At 43.7% G+C, this 17,056-nt stretch overlaps 1 protein-coding gene across 2 annotated transcripts in view; it reads right to left on the reverse strand.

The window, feature by feature from the left end:
- LOC115136636 (neurofibromin-like) overlaps positions 1-17,056 on the reverse strand; it is a 121,395-nt gene that overhangs the window by 5,713 nt on the left and 98,626 nt on the right. For both annotated transcript variants that reach the window (XM_065024351.1, XM_065024350.1), the window contains exons 45-54: positions 16,234-16,360; positions 15,585-15,716; positions 11,842-11,977; positions 11,524-11,681; positions 8,170-8,411; positions 7,208-7,308; positions 6,475-6,617; positions 3,399-3,445; positions 1,269-1,488; positions 74-127 (exon numbers count right to left, since the gene is read on the reverse strand). In XM_065024351.1, the coding sequence (XP_064880423.1) occupies positions 74-127; positions 1,269-1,488; positions 3,399-3,445; positions 6,475-6,617; positions 7,208-7,308; positions 8,170-8,411; positions 11,524-11,681; positions 11,842-11,977; positions 15,585-15,716; positions 16,234-16,360 (1,360 nt within the window). The remainder of the gene's footprint in view (positions 1-73; positions 128-1,268; positions 1,489-3,398; positions 3,446-6,474; positions 6,618-7,207; positions 7,309-8,169; positions 8,412-11,523; positions 11,682-11,841; positions 11,978-15,584; positions 15,717-16,233; positions 16,361-17,056) is intronic.

Genomic DNA, 17,056 nt, shown 5'->3' on the forward strand with positions numbered 1-17,056 from the left:
GTTTTGGTGTATTTTTACTGAGGGTGATGAGATTGCTTGACCTCGGGGTCACAAGGTCAAAGAGCAAGAGTACCTGGGAGGAGGAGGTGTGGCGCAAAAACAGCTGACTTAGAGCAGGGCAGAGAGGCTTCACAGAGAGAGAGAGAGAAAGATAGAGAGAAACAAGAATGAATGACCACAGCAACTAAGGACAAAGATGAGAAACACATTAAAACAAGGGTAACAGAACAAAAATAGGGAGAGAATGAGAGTCAAATACACCGAATGAAAAAAATGAACAACAGACAGCATGATGGATCTTTAGCATTGACATGAAGCAATGAAGACATTTCAATCAGGTGGTTTTCAGATGAAATGGTTTTAGATACAGATTGTTTCTGGTCACTTTTCAACTGAGTGTAATGCAATAACGGGGGGCATTTCTATATGTATTTTATCTATTTTATATTCTAGGGGTGGTGTTTTAAATGGCACAAATAACTATATTAAAGGCTACTAAGAATTAAATGTATATATTTTTTTGTGGAAAGGCTAACAAAATATTGCATCTACTTCAGCAATATAGTACAAATACATAGTACTAATAATACAATGTATTTATTCTACAAGTAATAACAAAAACACTGTATTAGCTAGGTGATTCTAAAAGCTAGCAGTTAGCATAGTGAGAACAGCAGACAGAAATGGACGCGTGATGGGAGTTTGCAAACTACAGGCTTGGCTGGGGCTGGAGTTGGCGGCCCCAGGGAGGCTCTATGGTTGTGATTTGTACCAGACGTTTAGGACAGAGTTGGGGACCGTCTAGACTACACCACAGCGAGTAGAGCATGATGGGGAGGTTACACAGACCAGACCCAGAAAGAAAGTGGAAATGTCTGAAGTGTTTGATGGTGTCTTTCCTCCCATTGCATATTTCAAACACAACACATTTCAGCAAGTCATTTTGTTGTTTTTGGCAATAGTAAAAACTTTTCTGACATCTTGAAATGTGATATTTTTAACGCACAGCAGCAGCATCCTCAAATTGTACGAAGAGCTCTAAGCATCAGTGACAGTTTGGGATGCAGAGAAAGCTAGAGGGACACCGAGAAATAACCCACAGCAACAACACACCTCCAGATACTCTACAGAACACCTTACATTGGTAGGACTCAGTCTTCATCATAAGTATGATGTTAGTTGTGTATTTGTGTGTCTGCCGGTATGGATAAGTAGTGTGTTCCAGGGGTGCTGGTCTCCAGTTGACTGTATTGTATTGTATTGCTAACCTGGGGAGTGCTGCGAGGTGGCCAGGGAGGTCATGGAGTTGGAGAGGTTGAGGTTAGCGGTGATGCTGAGCTGGCTCTGGGTGACGGGGGGGTAGGGCGAGGTGGGGGTATGGAGCTGCTCCTCGCTCCTCTCCTCCTCTGTACCTGGCAGGTAGCGGTCAATCAAGGCCTCCAGGAACTTTACAATCAGCTCAGCGTAGTCTGGGATCTGAGTTTGCTGCTGGTTTGACATGGGATGGAGAAAGGAGGAGGAGGAGGGGGGTAGAGGTAGAGAAAAGGAGATGGATAAAGTCAGGTAGGGGGGTAGAATAGAGAGAGTGAGTATGACAACAAATATCACAGTCTAACCATCTAAAGTCTCCTTGAGCTAAATCACAGGAGACATTGATCCTCAGCCTCTGGCAAGGCTTGAATATGTTGTTTCCTGACTGACTTTCTCCCAAACAAGCAGATGGCAAATGGCACCTTTTGTTTGTTGGAGGAAAGTGAAGCGAGGGATAATGGGTACACAGTGAAAACAGAGAGAGTCTAAGAGCCCATACAAGCTTCAAAGGGCCACGTACAGTATTCTGTAGTGATGGGGGGATCAATACAGTTATACATACATACAGGGATATTTCTGCAGCAGACATATGGTGAGCAATATGTTTGGAACATCAAATTGCAATAAAATCACAATATCGAATAGCAATACATATCGGCACCTAAGTATCGTGAAGTTTCGGGACAACTCCAAACCCTAGTATTCTGCCCTCTGAGGAGTAAAAATAGGCACACTAGGTACAGTGACCGAACAGTTCTGCATTTGATATAATACACAGTCATTCACAATCAACATGTATTATATATGGCCCCATTCTGAAACCAGACCTGCAACTCTGGTGTTGCTAACACTACAGAACCATCAGAGCTAGAAGCATCTCATTGTTCCTGCTTGGCCTACTTACTCAGAACCATCATAAAGGGAAACTGATGTGGCCAGAGGGGAGACAGACAGACAGAGAGAGACAGAGAGAGAGAGAGAGACAGAGAGAGAGAGAGACAGAGAGAGAGAGAGAGGCAGAGAGAGAGACAGAGAGAGAGAGAGAGAGAGGCAGAGAGAGAGAGAGAGAGACAGAGAGAGAGAGAGAGAGAGACAGAGAGAGACAGAGAGAGAGACAGAGACAGAGAGAGACAGATAGAGAGAGAGACAGAGAGAGAGAGAGACAGAGAGAGAGAGAGACAGAGAGAGAGAGAGACAGAGACAGAGAGAGAGAGACAGAGAGAGAGAGAGAGACAGAGAGAGAGAGACAGAGAGAGAGACAGAGAGAGAGAGAGAGACAGAGAGAGAGAGAGAGACAGAGAGAGAGAGAGAGAGAGAGAGAGAGAGAGAGACAGAGAGAGAGAGACAGAGAGAGAGAGAGAGAGAGAGAGAGACAGAGAGAGAGAGAGACAGAGAGAGAGAGAGAGAGAGAGAGAGAGAGAGAGAGAGACAGAGAGAGAGAGAGAGAGAGAGACAGAGAGAGAGAGAGACAGAGAGAGAGAGAGGGCAGAGAGAGAGAGAGAGAGACAGAGAGAGAGAGAGAGGCAGAGAGAGAGACAGAGAGAGAGAGAGAGAGAGAGAGAGACAGAGAGAGACAGAGAGAGACAGAGACAGAGAGAGACAGATAGAGAGAGAGACAGAGAGAGAGAGAGACAGAGAGAGAGAGACAGAGAGAGAGACAGAGAAAGAGACAGAGAAAGAGACAGACAGAGAGAGAGAGAGACAGAGAGAGAGAGAGACAGAGAGAGAGAGAGACAGAGAGAGAGAGAGAGACAGAGAGAGAGAGACAGAGAGAGAGACAGAGAGAGAGAGAGAGAGACAGAGAGAGAGAGAGACAGAGAGAGAGACAGAGAGAGAGAGACAGAGAGAGAGAGAGACAGAGAGAGAGAGAGAGAGAGAGAGAGAGAGACAGAGAGAGAGAGAGACAGAGAGAGAGAGAGAGAGAGAGAGAGAGAGACAGAGAGAGAGAGAATGTCCAATAAATCTTGGGGCAATCGGCAGGCTCCCGGGATGGCAAGGAGTAATTGCTTACTGGGACCGAATTCTTCCAGCACGGCCGCACTGCCTTGGGGAGAATGAAAGGGAAATATGAGGGCAATGAATCATACCTTTGAGAAGGGTCCGGCAAACCTCCAAAGTCCGTTGAAGCCGAAGCCTGTGTGTGAGAGAGAGAAAGTAATGGAGGGAGGAAGGTATCATTGGCAATGTTATACTGCTAAAGAAGAAAACACTACATAACAGTTAGGGGAGAGGAAGGGGCAGAGAGAGAGGAGAGAGAGAAAGGGACAGGGCAGAGAGAGATGAAGGATGACAGTTGAGCAGTAGAGAAGGAGATGGGGACAGAGAGAAAAACAGAGAGAGAGAGAGAGAAAGGGAGGGAGGCAGGAGAGATGGAGGATGACGAGAGAGGTAGAGAAGGAGATAGGGACAGAGGGACAGAGATAGAGTGACTTAGTGAGCATAGCCTTGTCATTGAGAAAGGCCGCCGTAGGCAGACCTGGCTCTCAAGAGAACAGGCTATGTGCACATTTCCCACAAAATGAGGTAGACTCTGAGCTTCCTAACCTCCTTCCAAGTGTATGACCACATATTTCCCTCAAATTACACGGACCCACAAAGAACTTGAAAACAAACCCAATTTTGATAAACTCCCATATCTACTGGGTGAAATACCACAGTGTGCCATCACAGCAGCAAGATATGTGACCTGTTGCCACAAGAAAAGGGCAACCAGTGAAGAACAAACACCATTTTATATAAAACCCATATTTATGTTTATTTATTTTCCCTTTTGAACTTGAACTATTTGCACATAATATGACATTTGAAATGTCTTTACTCTTTTGGAACGTCTGTGAGTGTAATGTTTACTGTTCATTGGCAATGTTAACAAACAGTATCTACTCATTCCAGGGTTTTTCTTTATGTTTACTATTTTCTACATTGTAGAATAATAGTAAAGACATCAACACTATGAAATAACACATATGGAATCATGTAGTACCCAAAAAAGTGTTAAATAAATATATATTAGATATATATTTTTACATTTGAGATTCTTCCAAGTAGCCACCCTTTGCCTCAATGTCAGCTTTGCACTCTTGGCATTCCCTCAAACAGCTTCACCTTTATTGCTTTTCAACAGTCTTGAAGCAGCTCCAACACATGCTGAGCACTTGATGCTGAGCACTTGTTGGCTGCCTTTCCTTCACTCTGCGGTCCAACTCATCCCAAACCATCTCAATTGGTTTCGGACGGCAGGTAGCCTAATTGTTAGAGCGTTGGGCCAGTAACTGAAAGGATGCAAGATCGAATCCCCAAGCTGACAAGCTAAAAATCTGTCTTTCTGCTTCTGAACAAGGCAGTTAACACACTGTTCCTAGGCTGTTATTGTAAATAAGATTTTGTTCTTAACTGACTTCACTAGATAAATAAAAGGTTAAATATATTTTATTTTTAATAAATATAAATCGAGTTGAGGTCAGGTGATTGTGGAGCCCAGGTCATCTGATGCAGCACTCCATCACTCTCCTTCTTGATCGAATAGCCCTTACACAGCCTAGAGGTGTGTCGGATCATTGTCCTGTTGAAAAACAAATGATAGTCCCACTAAGCCCAAACCAGATGGGATGGCGTATTGCTGCAGAATGCTGTGGTAGCCATGCTGGTTAAGTGTCCCTAGAATTCTAAACAAATAACTGAGTGTCACCAGCAAAGCACCCCCACACCATCACACCTCCTCCTCCATGCTTCACGGTGGGAACCACAGATGCGGAAATCATACGTTGACCTACTCTGCATCTCACAAAGACACAGCGATTGGAACCAAAAATCTACAATTTGGACTCATCAGACCAAAGGACAGATCTAATGTCCATTTCTCGTGTTTCTTGGCCCAAGCAAGTCCGTTCTTCTTATTGGTGTCCTTTAGTAGTGGTTCGTTTGCAGTAATTCCACCATGAAGGCTTGATTCACACAGTCTCCTCTGAACAGTTGATGTTGAGATGTGTCTTTTACTTGAACTCGGTGAAGCATTTATTTGGGCTGCAATTTCTAAGACTGGTAACTCTAATGAACTTATCCTCTGCAGCAGAGTTAACTCTGGGTCTTCCTTTCCTGTGGTGGTCCTCATGAGAGACAGTTTCATCATAGCGTTTGATGGTTTTTGCTACTGCACTTGAAGAAACTTTCAAAGTTCTTGAAATTTCTGAATTGACTGACCTTCATGTCTTAAAGTAATGATGGACTGTCATTTCTCTTTGCTTATTTGAGCTGTTCTTGCCATATGGACTTGTTCTTTTAACAAATAGGGCTATCTTCTGTATACCACCCTTACCTTGTCACAACACAACTGATTGTCTCAAACGCATTAAGTAAAGAAATTCCACAAATTAACTTTTAACAAGGCACACCTGTTAATTGAAATGCATTCCAGGTAACTACCTCATGAAGCTGGTTGAGAGAATACCAAGAGTGTTCAAAGCTGTCATCAAGGCAAAGGGTGGCTACTTTGAAGAATCTCAAATATAAAATATATTTTGATTTGTTTAACACTTTTTTGTTTACTGCATGAATCCATATGTGTTATTACATACTTTTGATGTCTTCACTATTATTCTACAACGTATAAAATAGTAAAAATAAAGACCCTGGAATGAGTAGGTGTCCAAACGTTTGACTGGTCCTGTATGTTTCCCATGCCAATAAAGCCCCTTAAATTTTAATTGAGAGAAAGGGAGGGGCAGAGAGAGAAGGATGGGAGATGAGGTCGAGGAGGTGATAGGGACTGAGATAGACAGAGAGAGAGAAGGATGGGAGATGAGGTCGAGGAGGTGATAGGGACTGAGATAGACAGAGAGAGAGAAGGATGGGAGATGAGGTCGAGGAGGTGATAGGGACTGAGATAGACAGAGAGAGAGATGAAGGATGGGAGATGAGGTCGAGGAGGTGATAGGGACTGAGATAGACAGAGAGAGAGAAGGATGGGAGATGAGGTCGAGGAGGTGATAGGGACTGAGATAGACAGAGAGAGAGAAGGATGGGAGATGAGGTCGAGGAGGTGATAGGGACTGAGATAGACAGAGAGAGAGATGAAGGATGGGAGATGAGGTCGAGGAGGTGATAGGGACTGAGATAGACAGAGAGAGAGATGGGTAGAGCAGGCCTGTAGATGAATGTACGTACTCTGTAGATAGGATGGTTGGTATTGTGGAGGAGACTCTTCATGGTAAACTACACTCTGAATGATGCCATGCACTGGGTTCAGCAAGTTGGTATCCTGGCACATAGACAGCAGCGTGTTGATTTTAGAGTCCAGCAGGTTGTGGCTGAGGAGATGAGGAAACACATTAAGATCAACATCGGCTAGGTAGGTAGGCCACAATCATTATACACCACACTCCGCATCACCCTTTCCCAGTGACCTTGTCAACACATATCATGACAGGACTCTAACACACTGGTGAATAACTAGGCCTCATACGAGACAGTTACAAGTTAAACTATATTTTGAAGCCGTGACATTTTGCTGGTAGAGAGAGTGCTACTTCAAATGAAACTACAAACAACCGCCCACATATAACGTATGCGTGTGGGATAAAGACTTTCTGACTCACAGGGACTCCACTATTAAAACCCTAAAAGAAACTGAACCCAAACTACATTTCTAACTAGGTCAACCACACTACAACTCCCAGGATGAATTTGAGGCAGGACAGGACCCATTTCAGAAGATCAGTGGTCTTTCCTCACCCCAACAAAACAACTTCCGTGGGCCAAAACAGAGAGCTATCCAACTTTCAGGCTCTCAAATCATTTCCCAAAGTTTTCTCCATTCTCTAGGTTTGCTTATGGAAAAAGTAGGGCCTGAGGCTATGTATTTGGTTTTGCCTGGGAGATTATCGGCATGTTAACTTACACGACGGGAAAGACCTTAGGGAAGACGACGCTAGCTTCAGCTAGATACTCGTACAGGATCCTCTGGTCAAAGTCGTCTGTGGTGTACTTGACCTGGGTGGCCTTGGACAGAGAAACAGAGCGCATGCGTTTACAGACTGAACCAGTTATATACAGTAGAAGGCTGTAAGCTATGTTGCTGCCTCCCTATGTGCATTCATGATGACTAATTAGACAGTAGCAGTAACTAGTGGTCCACTGAGTATGTTACATATACAGTACCAGTCAAAAGTTTGGACACACCTACTCATTCCAGGGTTTTTCTTTATTTTTAAACTGGTTGAGAGAATGCCAAGAGTGTGCAAAGCTGTCATCAAGGCAAAGGATGGCTACTTTGAAGAATCTCAAATACAAAATATATTTTGATTTGTTTAACACTTTTTTGGTTACTACATGATTCCATATGTGTTATTTCATAGTTTTGATGTCTTCACTATTATTCTACAATGTAGAAAATAGTAAAAAAATAAAGGAAAACCCTTAAATGAGTAGGTGTGTCCAGACTATTGACTGTTTATTTTATTACCCGCTTTATAAGTATTTCTTATTTTATTACCCACTTTATAAGTACTTCTTATTTTATTACCCGCTTAAGTATTTCTTATTTTATTACCTGCTTTATAAGTACTTCTTATTTTATTACCAGTTTTATAAGTACTTCTTATTTTATTACCCGCTTTATAAGTACTTCTTATTTTACTACCCGTTTTAAGTACTTCTTATTTTATTACCTGCTTTATATGTACTTCTTATTTTATTACCCGCTAGCACAAGCATTTCGCTACACTCGCATTAACATCTGCTAACCATGTGTATGTGACAAATAACATTTGATAGGTACTTCTTATTTTATTACCCACTTTGTAAGTACTTCTTATTTTGCCAGGTGTGAGTTTCTGCGTGTGTATGTGTTCTTCCCCTCACCAGCACAGTGAGAAGCAGGGCCTGGACTTTGGGGTCAGTCAGCACCTCCTCGTCCAGTAGGACGTTGGACTCTGTCACAGACACCTTGCGGAGGTGGGAGTGGCCCATTCTTTGGCTGTCTATCTCGTAGGCGTTCTCGGCCACACACCTCACCTTAGGCGGGGTGGTGACGCCAGACTCCGTCTCTGGTCTCTTTGGTGCTTTGGAGTCCGATATCAAGTGATCAAAACTCTTCCTGTAGTCTGGAGAAATACACCACAGTGTCGAGGTAATGATTGAAGAGGGTGAGGAGAGGGTCTAGGGAATAAGATTGTGAGTGGTGACATGGGATGTCTATCTTACACCAGCTGTGTATTTCTTGAGATGTAACTTACACTGTAGTCAATGTTGCCTGATCATAGTCAGCATGAGCAGGGCTTCCAAGCATACACAGTATACACCAAATAAAATGGCTCGCATGATACACCTCTGGTGCAGCAGTATAAATATATATACTTTAATTTAACCTTTAACTACAGTGGCAAGAAAAAGTATGTGAACCCTTTGGAATTACCTGGGGTTCTGAATAAATTGGTCATCAAATTTGATCTGATCTTTATCTAAGTCACAACAATAGACAGTGTACTTAAACTAATAACACACAAATTGTATTTTCTTGTCTATACAGAATATATAATTGAAACATTCACAGCGTAGGTTAGAAAAAGTATGTGAACCCCGAGGCTAATGACTTCTCCAAAAGCCAATTGGAGTCAGGAGTCAGCTAACCTGGAGACCAATCAATGAGATGAGATTGGAGATGTTGGTTAGAGCTGCCCTGCCATATAAAAAAACTCACAAAATTGGAGTTTGCTATTCACAAGAAGCATTGCCTGATGTGAACCACGCCTCAAACAAAAGAGATCTCAGAAGACCTAAGATTAAGAATTGTTGACTTGCATAAAGCTGGAAAGGGTTACAAAAGTATCTTTAAAAGCCTTGACGTTCATCAGTCCATGGTAAGACAAATTGCCTATAAATGGAGAAAGTTCAGCACTGTTGCTACTCTCCCTTGGAGTGGCCGTCCTGCAAGGTTGACCGCAAGAGCACAGCTCACAATGCTCAATGAGGTTGAGAAGAATTCTAGAGTGTCAGCTGAAGACTTACAGAAATCTCTGGAACATGCTAACATTTACATTTACATTTAAGTCATTTAGCAGACGCTCTTATCCAGAGCGACTTACAAATTGGTGCGTTCACCTTAAGACATCCAGTGGAACAGCCACTTTACAATAGTGCATCTAAATCTTTTAAGGGGGGTGAGAAGGATTACTTTATCCTATCCTAGGTATTCCTGAAAGAGGTGGGGGTTTCAGGTGTCTCCGGAAGGTGGTGATTGACTCCGCTGTCCTGGCGTCGTGAGGGAGTTTGTTCCACCATTGGGGGGCCAGAGCAGCGAACAGTTTTGACTGGGCTGCGCGGGAACTGTACTTCCTCAGTGGTAGGGAGGCGAGCAGGCCAGAGGTGGATGAACGCAGTGCCCTTGTTTGGGTGTAGGGCCTGATCAGAGCCTGGAGGTACTGAGGTGCCGTTCCCCTCACAGCTCCGTAGGCAAGCACCATGGTCTTGTAGCGGATGCGAGCTTCAACTGGAAGCCAGTGGAGAGAGCGGAGGAGCGGGGTGACGTGAGAGAACTTGGGAAGGTTGAACACCAGACGGGCAGCGGCGTTCTGGATGAGTTGTAGGGGTTTAATGGCACAGGCAGGGAGCCCAGCCAACAGCGAGTTGCAGTAATCCAGACGGGAGATGACAAGTGCCTGGATTAGGACCTGCGCTGCTTCCTGTGTGAGGCAGGGTCGTACTCTGCGGATATTGTAGAGCATGAACCTACAAGAACGGGCCACTGCCTTGATGTTAGTTGAGAACGACAGGGTGTTGTCCAGGATCACGCCAAGGTTCTTAGCGCTCTGGGAGGAGGACACAATGGAGTTGTCAACCGTGATGGCGAGATCATGGAATGGGCAGTCCTTCCCCGGGAGGAAGAGCAGCTCCGTCTTGCCGAGGTTCAGCTTGAGGTGGTGATCCGTCATCCACACTGATATGTCTGCCAGACATGCAGAGATGCGATTCGCCACTTCTTCAAAAGCCTAACATCTCTGTTGACGAGTCTACGATACGTAAAACAATAAACAAGAATGGTGATCACGGGAGGACACCACGAAAGAAGCCACTGCTGTCCAAAAAACCCATTGCTGCAAGTCTGAAGTTCGCGAAAGTGCACCTGGATGTTCCACAGCGCTACTGGCAAAATATTCTGTGGACAGATGGAACTAGAGTTGAGTTGTTTGGAAGGAAGACAACACTATGTGTGGAGAAAAAAAGGCACAGCATACCAACCTCAAAACCTCCTCCCAACTGTAAAGTATGGTGGCGGGAGTATCATGGTTTGGGGCTGCTTTGCTACCTCAGGGCTTGGACAGCTTGCAATCAGACAGAAAAATGAATTTGCTAGTTTATCAAGACATTTTGCAGGAGAATGTTAGGCTATCTGTCTGCCAATTGAAGCTCAATAGAAGTTGGGTGATGCAAAAGGACAATGACCCAAAACACAGAAGTAAATCAACAACAGAATGGCTTCAACAGAAGAAAATGCTTATTCTGGAGTGGCCCAGTCCAGAGTCCTGACCTCAACCCAACTGAGATGCTGTGGCATAACCTCAAGAGAGCAGTTCACACCAGACATCCCAAGAATATTGCTGAACTGAAACAGTTAAAAGGAATGGTCCAAAATTCCTGCTGACCGTTGTGCAGGTCTGATCTGCAACTACAGAAAACATTTGGTTGAGGTTATTGCTGCCAAAGGAGGGTCAACCAGTTATTAAATCCAAGGCTTCACACACTTTTTCCACCCTGCATTGTGAATGTTTACACTGTGAGTTCAATAAAAGACATGAAAACATATAATTGTTTGTGTGTTATTCGTTTCAGAAGACTGAGTTTGTCTATTATTGTGACCTAGATGATGATCAGATCAAATTCTATTACCAATTTATTCAGAAATCCAGGTATTTCCAAAGAGTTCACATACTTTTTCTTGCCACTAGGCAAGTCGGTTAGAAAAAATGATTATTTACAATGACGGCCTACCCAGGCCAAACCCGGATGACGATGGGCCAGTTGTGCTACACCCTATGGGCCTCCCAATCATGGCGCGATATGATACAGCCTGGATTCGAACCAGGGACTGTAGTGACGCCTCTTGCACTGAGATGCAGTGCCTTAGACCACTGCGCTACTCGGGAGCCCAAACAACAATGCTAAGGGGAACTCTTAGACAACATTAACAGTGTTGTTTAGCAGCAACGTTATAGTTACCCAGCAGCTTCTTGGTGTTGGCATGGGAGGCCTGGCCCATGTCCAGGCTCATGGACTTGCGTGTACGGGGGCTGATCTGCCCCACCGTGGGGTAGTAGGCATTCAGAGAGCGCTCTGACACCTTGAGAGACGCCCACGGCTGGCACTCTCTCAGTGTCCTGAGGGGAGGAGATGGAGGCTACAGGTAAGGATAGAACTATTCAAGCTTGATTGTAAATATATTTACCAACAACATGTATTACAGAAAAAGACTGACGCAACTTTGGAAAAGATGAAACCTATTCAGGTTCTAAGTGTCTGATGTAGAGAGCGCCTCACCTGAAGCTGGGGTCAGTGTGGTGCAGAGAGTAGGCATCCATGGGAACGTTCTCCATGCCCATCTCAGACAGCAACAGAGACTTCCTGTGTTTTAGACTGCAGCGACTACGCACCTCCTCTGACACTGTGAGCAGGGCTGCACACACACATTCAGTCACACACAGACACACACCAGAGCAGTGAAAACCAGTGATGGGATCATTGCAGAAACATTTATGAAGAGGCGACAGTTCCTTATTTTACATGATAAAAAAAAAATATATATATATATATATATATATATTTATTCACGGAAAATTAACATTCCAAATAAAACAAGGACTGCTGCACCCCCCACCCACCCCCCTCCTTCTCCGTGGCTGACGTGAGTAAAACATTTAAATGTGTTAACCCTCGCAAGGCAGCTGGCCCAGATGGCATCCCTAGCCACGTCCTCAGAGCATGCGCAGACCAGCTGGCTGGTGTGTTTACAGACATATTCAACCAATCCCTATCCAATCCCTAAAAACAGCACTGTGTCTCACTTTTTATTGATCTCTCGAAGGCTTTTGATACAGTTGATCATGCTATACGAAGGCAGAGACTGTCGAGTGTAGGTCTTTTCGGAGCATGCAGTTGCATGGTTTGCTAACTATCTGTCTGATTGAACTCAGTGCACTCAATTTGACAGGCTTATTTATGTCTGTTAAATTGTCTGTCTTTAATGGTGTGCCCCAAGGCTCTGTACTCGGTCCTCTCTTATTCACTATTTTTTATAAATGATTTAGACAAAATGTTCAAAAATGCGCAACTTCATTTTTATGCTGATGATACTGTTATTTACTGTTGTGCCTCGTCTCTTACAAAAGCTTTCCAGAACATGCAAACGGCTTTTTATACTGTTCAACATACCTTGTGTCAATTGAAGGTTATCCTCAATACTGACTAAACTAATGGTGTTTTCTAAAGCAAGAAATAGACCTCTGAACCTTTCACTTATTACTACCTGTCAGGGACCTGTCAAGGAGATTGAGGTTGTAACCTCATGTAAATATCTTGGAATTTTAATTAATGATGGCCTCTCTTTTAAATTGCATATTCAACAACTTACAAAATAATTGAAGCTGAAATTGGGATTTTATTTTTGGAATATGGGCTGTTTTTCTTTTGAAGCCAGAAGGAGGCTAGTATCAGCTACATTTATACCTTTACTAGACTATGGGGATATTTTATATATGAATGCTTCCGCTCAGTGTTTGAGATCAATTGACACCCTTTACCATGGCACTTTGAGATTTATTTTAAACTACAAAACCCTTACGCACCACTGCACTTTGTATACCAGGGTTGGCTGGCCTTCTCTAGTCACTCGTAGGTTCAGTCACTGGTATACTTTTATTTACAAAGCCATTTTGGGTTTACTACCTTTTTATTTGGGCATTTTTATTGTTCAGAAATGTGGTGGGTACTCTCTTCGTTCGCTGGACTTTATCCTTCTAACTGTTCCAAATGTCCAAACTGAATTTGGTAAAAAGGGCTTTTATGTACTCTGCGCCATCGTCTTGGAATGCCTTACAAAATAGTTTTAAACTGGAAGAACTTGTCCCGATTGGTATTTTTAAATCACTGATGAATGATCTTGAGACCTGTCAATGTTTTTAATATGCTGTTTTTGATTTTGTTATACTCTTGTGAATTCTATGGTTTTTACTAGATTACTTGTAGTTTTTCATGTTGTTTGTCTGTAATTTTTGTAATGACTTGGTGCTGCCCATCTTGGCCAGGATGCTCTTGAAAAAGAGAATTTAAATCCCAATGAACCCTTCCTGGTTAAATAAAGGTTAAATAAAATCAATAAATCCCAGTCTGCTGTCCCCACTTGCTTCAAGAAGGCCACCATTGTTCCTGTTCCCAAGAAAGCTAAGTTAACTGAACTAAATGACTATTGCCCCATTGTACTCGCTTCTGTCATCATGAAGTGCTTTGAGAGACTAGTCAAGGATCATATCACCTCCATCCTACCCGGCCACCCTAGACCCAATTCAGTTTGCATACCCCCCAACAGGTCCACAGATGACGCTATCGCCATCGCACTGCCCACTGCCCTATCCCATCTGGACAAGAGGAATACATATGTAAGAATGCTGTTCATTGAACATAGCTCAGCACCCTGCCCTGTGCAACTGGACTTTCTGACAGGCCGCTCCCAGGTGGTGAAAGTAGGAAACAACATCTCCACTTCGCTGACCCTCAACACAGGGGCCTCACGAGAGTGCGTGCTCAGCCCCCTCCTGTACTCCTTGTTCACACACGACTGTGTGGCCATGCACGCCTCCAACTCAATCATCAAGTTTGCAGACGACACAACATTAATGGGCTTGATTACCAACAACGAAGAGACAGCCTACAGGGAGGAGGTGAGGGCTCTGGGAGTGTGTTGTCAGGAAAACAACCTCTCACTCAACGTCAACAAAACAAAGGAGATGATCGTGGGCTTCAGGAAACAGCAGAGAGAGCAAGCACCCCCCTCTCCAAATTGATGGGACAGCAGTGGGGAAGGTGGAACGTTTTAAGTTCCTCGGCGTACACATCACAGACAAACTGAAATGGTCCACACAGACAGTGTGGCGAAGAAGCGCAACAGCGCCTCTTCAACCTCAGGAGGCTGAAGAAATTTGGCTTGTCACCCAAAACCCTGACAAATTTTTACAGATGCACAATTGAGAGCATCCTTTCGGGCTGTATCAGAGCCTGGTACGGCAACTGCAACACCCTCAACCGCAAGGCTCTCCAGAGGGTGGTGCAGTCTGCACAACGCATCACCGGCGCAAACTACCTGCCCTCCAGGACACCTACACCACCCGATGTCACAGGAAGGCCAAAAAGATCGCCAAGGACAACAACCACCCGAGCCACTGCCTGTTCACACTGCTACCATCCAGAAGGCGAGGTCAGTACAGGTGCATCAAAGCTGGGGCCGAAAGACTGAAAAACAGCTTCTATCTCAAGGCCATCAGACTGTTAAACAGCCACCACTAACACAGAGAGGCTGCTGCCTATATACAGACTTGAAATCATTGGCCACTTTAATAAATGGATCATTAGTCACTTTATACAATGCCACTCTAAATAATGCCACTTTAATAATGTTTACATATCTTACATTGCTCATATCACATGTACATACTGTATTTTAAACCATCTACTGCACCTTGCCTATGCCGCACGGCCATCACTCATCCATATACTTATATGTACATATTCTCATTCACCCCTTTAGATGTGTGTGCATTAGGTAGTTGTTGGGGAATTGTTAGATTACTTGTTAGATATTACTGCACTGTCGGAACTAGAAGCATGTTGCTACACTCACATGAACATCTGCTAACCATGTGTATGTGACCAATAAAACTTGATTTGATGAATAATAAAATAAACTACAAGGTACAATACCACCATTTCTACAAATAAACCATTATATCAATATAAACTGCAATCCCCAATGAATACATTTAACACCACAGTCAACTGACCTACCGGCACCAGGAAATCAAGATACAAGGAATTTTGCAGGTTATTCCAATAATGGGAGGCACAATATGACAGACCATCAGATCTGTTTTACAAACATGTTTTTAAAGCAACACACTGCTTGCTATCCAAATAGCACATTGCAGATCCAGTGAGTTGACACAGAGGTCTGGTTAGTCAACACAAAGTGTGGCTGAGTGGAGTCAGTGTGTAGGGGACTGACTGGAACTGACCTGCCAGGTAGGCCACGCTTTGGCTGTTGACCTCAAACTTGTCACAGTTGAGGTGTTTTCCCACCAGGGCCAGCAGCGTGTGGAGGATACGCACCGTCCGAGCCACCGTGGTGGGGGACGGGTGTCTGAAGCCTTCAAATAGACACAGACACAGGAGAAGGAAAACAGAGTGGCACGTTAGTCATAGCCATACACCACTCCAATGCTAGCTTGGTACATTTTAGCATGGCCACATTCATTCAACACGGTTAGCATTCAAACACATCAAGACCTACAGAGTACACAACATTAAATGCAGCTAGTGACAAGTAGACTACAGAGACAAGTGAAAACACCAACAACTGCTGCCAAGCTCTTTGTCACTGCAGGACAAGGGCACCTAGTCAATAGAGCCAGTTTGAGTCTCTGACAGTGGGGAAGACAGGTTTTCATCAGTGGCTCAGCATGTCAGGCCAATGTCTTTCATCCATCTATTCTTTATCTAGCTAGAATAGACTCAAACAAATACCATAATTTCAAACATTTTATGAATGTTTACTTAAGCGATAGTGACAGAGAAGCTGGGGTTTATATGATACTCAGTACTGTCACAGGACTGGAATCTGCTCTGGCTGAGACTCAGTCAGGTGCCCTGTGTCCTCTCCCTTACCTTTGAGCAGGTGTCCCACCAGTGCGAAGTTGAAGTTGGAGCTGAAGTTGAGGCCCACAAAGTGGTCCATCTGTTTACAATGCCACTCCAGAGGACGCCTGATCTCCATAAACACCTCCTCTGGACTCTTGATTGGGGGGAAACAAATAAACATGGTCATTTAGCAGATACTTCTTTACACATATTCAGCATATAAATAGTATCAATATGTGATGAATATGTTGAAGTATTGTCTTTGAACCCAAAAGTGAATATGTGTGCGTCTGTGGTTAAGGTGTGTAAATGATTTTATAACTGCCGGGTCAAAAATAACTGCCGGGTACATTCTTCGTAACCTGGTTGTGTACAGCTTTCATGGAAATATGAACAAATGCAATGTTTCACTTTTTCTGATGTTGGGGTCCCTCTAGGAAAATTAATCAAACTTAAAGTTGAAAAAATATAATTTCGGGGTTTTTCTCTGCCGTTAACCCTTAAGACAACACAGGGGTTAAAAGGCTAATTGATCATTAGAAAACCCTTTCACAATTATGTTAGCACAGCTGAAAACTCTTGTCCTGATTAAAGAAGCAATCAACTGGTCTTCTTTAGACTAGTTGAGTATCTAGAGCATCAGCATTTGTGGGTTCGATTACAGGCTCAAAATGGCCAGAAACAAAGAACTTTCCTCTGAAACTATCTATTCTTGTTCTGAGAAATGAAGGCTTTTCCATGCGAGAAATTGCCAAGAAACTGAAGATATCGTACAGCGCTGTGTACTACTCCCGTCACAGAACAGCGCAAACTGTCTCTAACCATAATAGAAAGAGTGGGAGGCCCTGGT

This window comes from Oncorhynchus nerka, linkage group LG11, assembly GCF_034236695.1.
Source record: "Oncorhynchus nerka isolate Pitt River linkage group LG11, Oner_Uvic_2.0, whole genome shotgun sequence".
NCBI classification, from domain to species: domain Eukaryota; kingdom Metazoa; phylum Chordata; class Actinopteri; order Salmoniformes; family Salmonidae; genus Oncorhynchus; species Oncorhynchus nerka.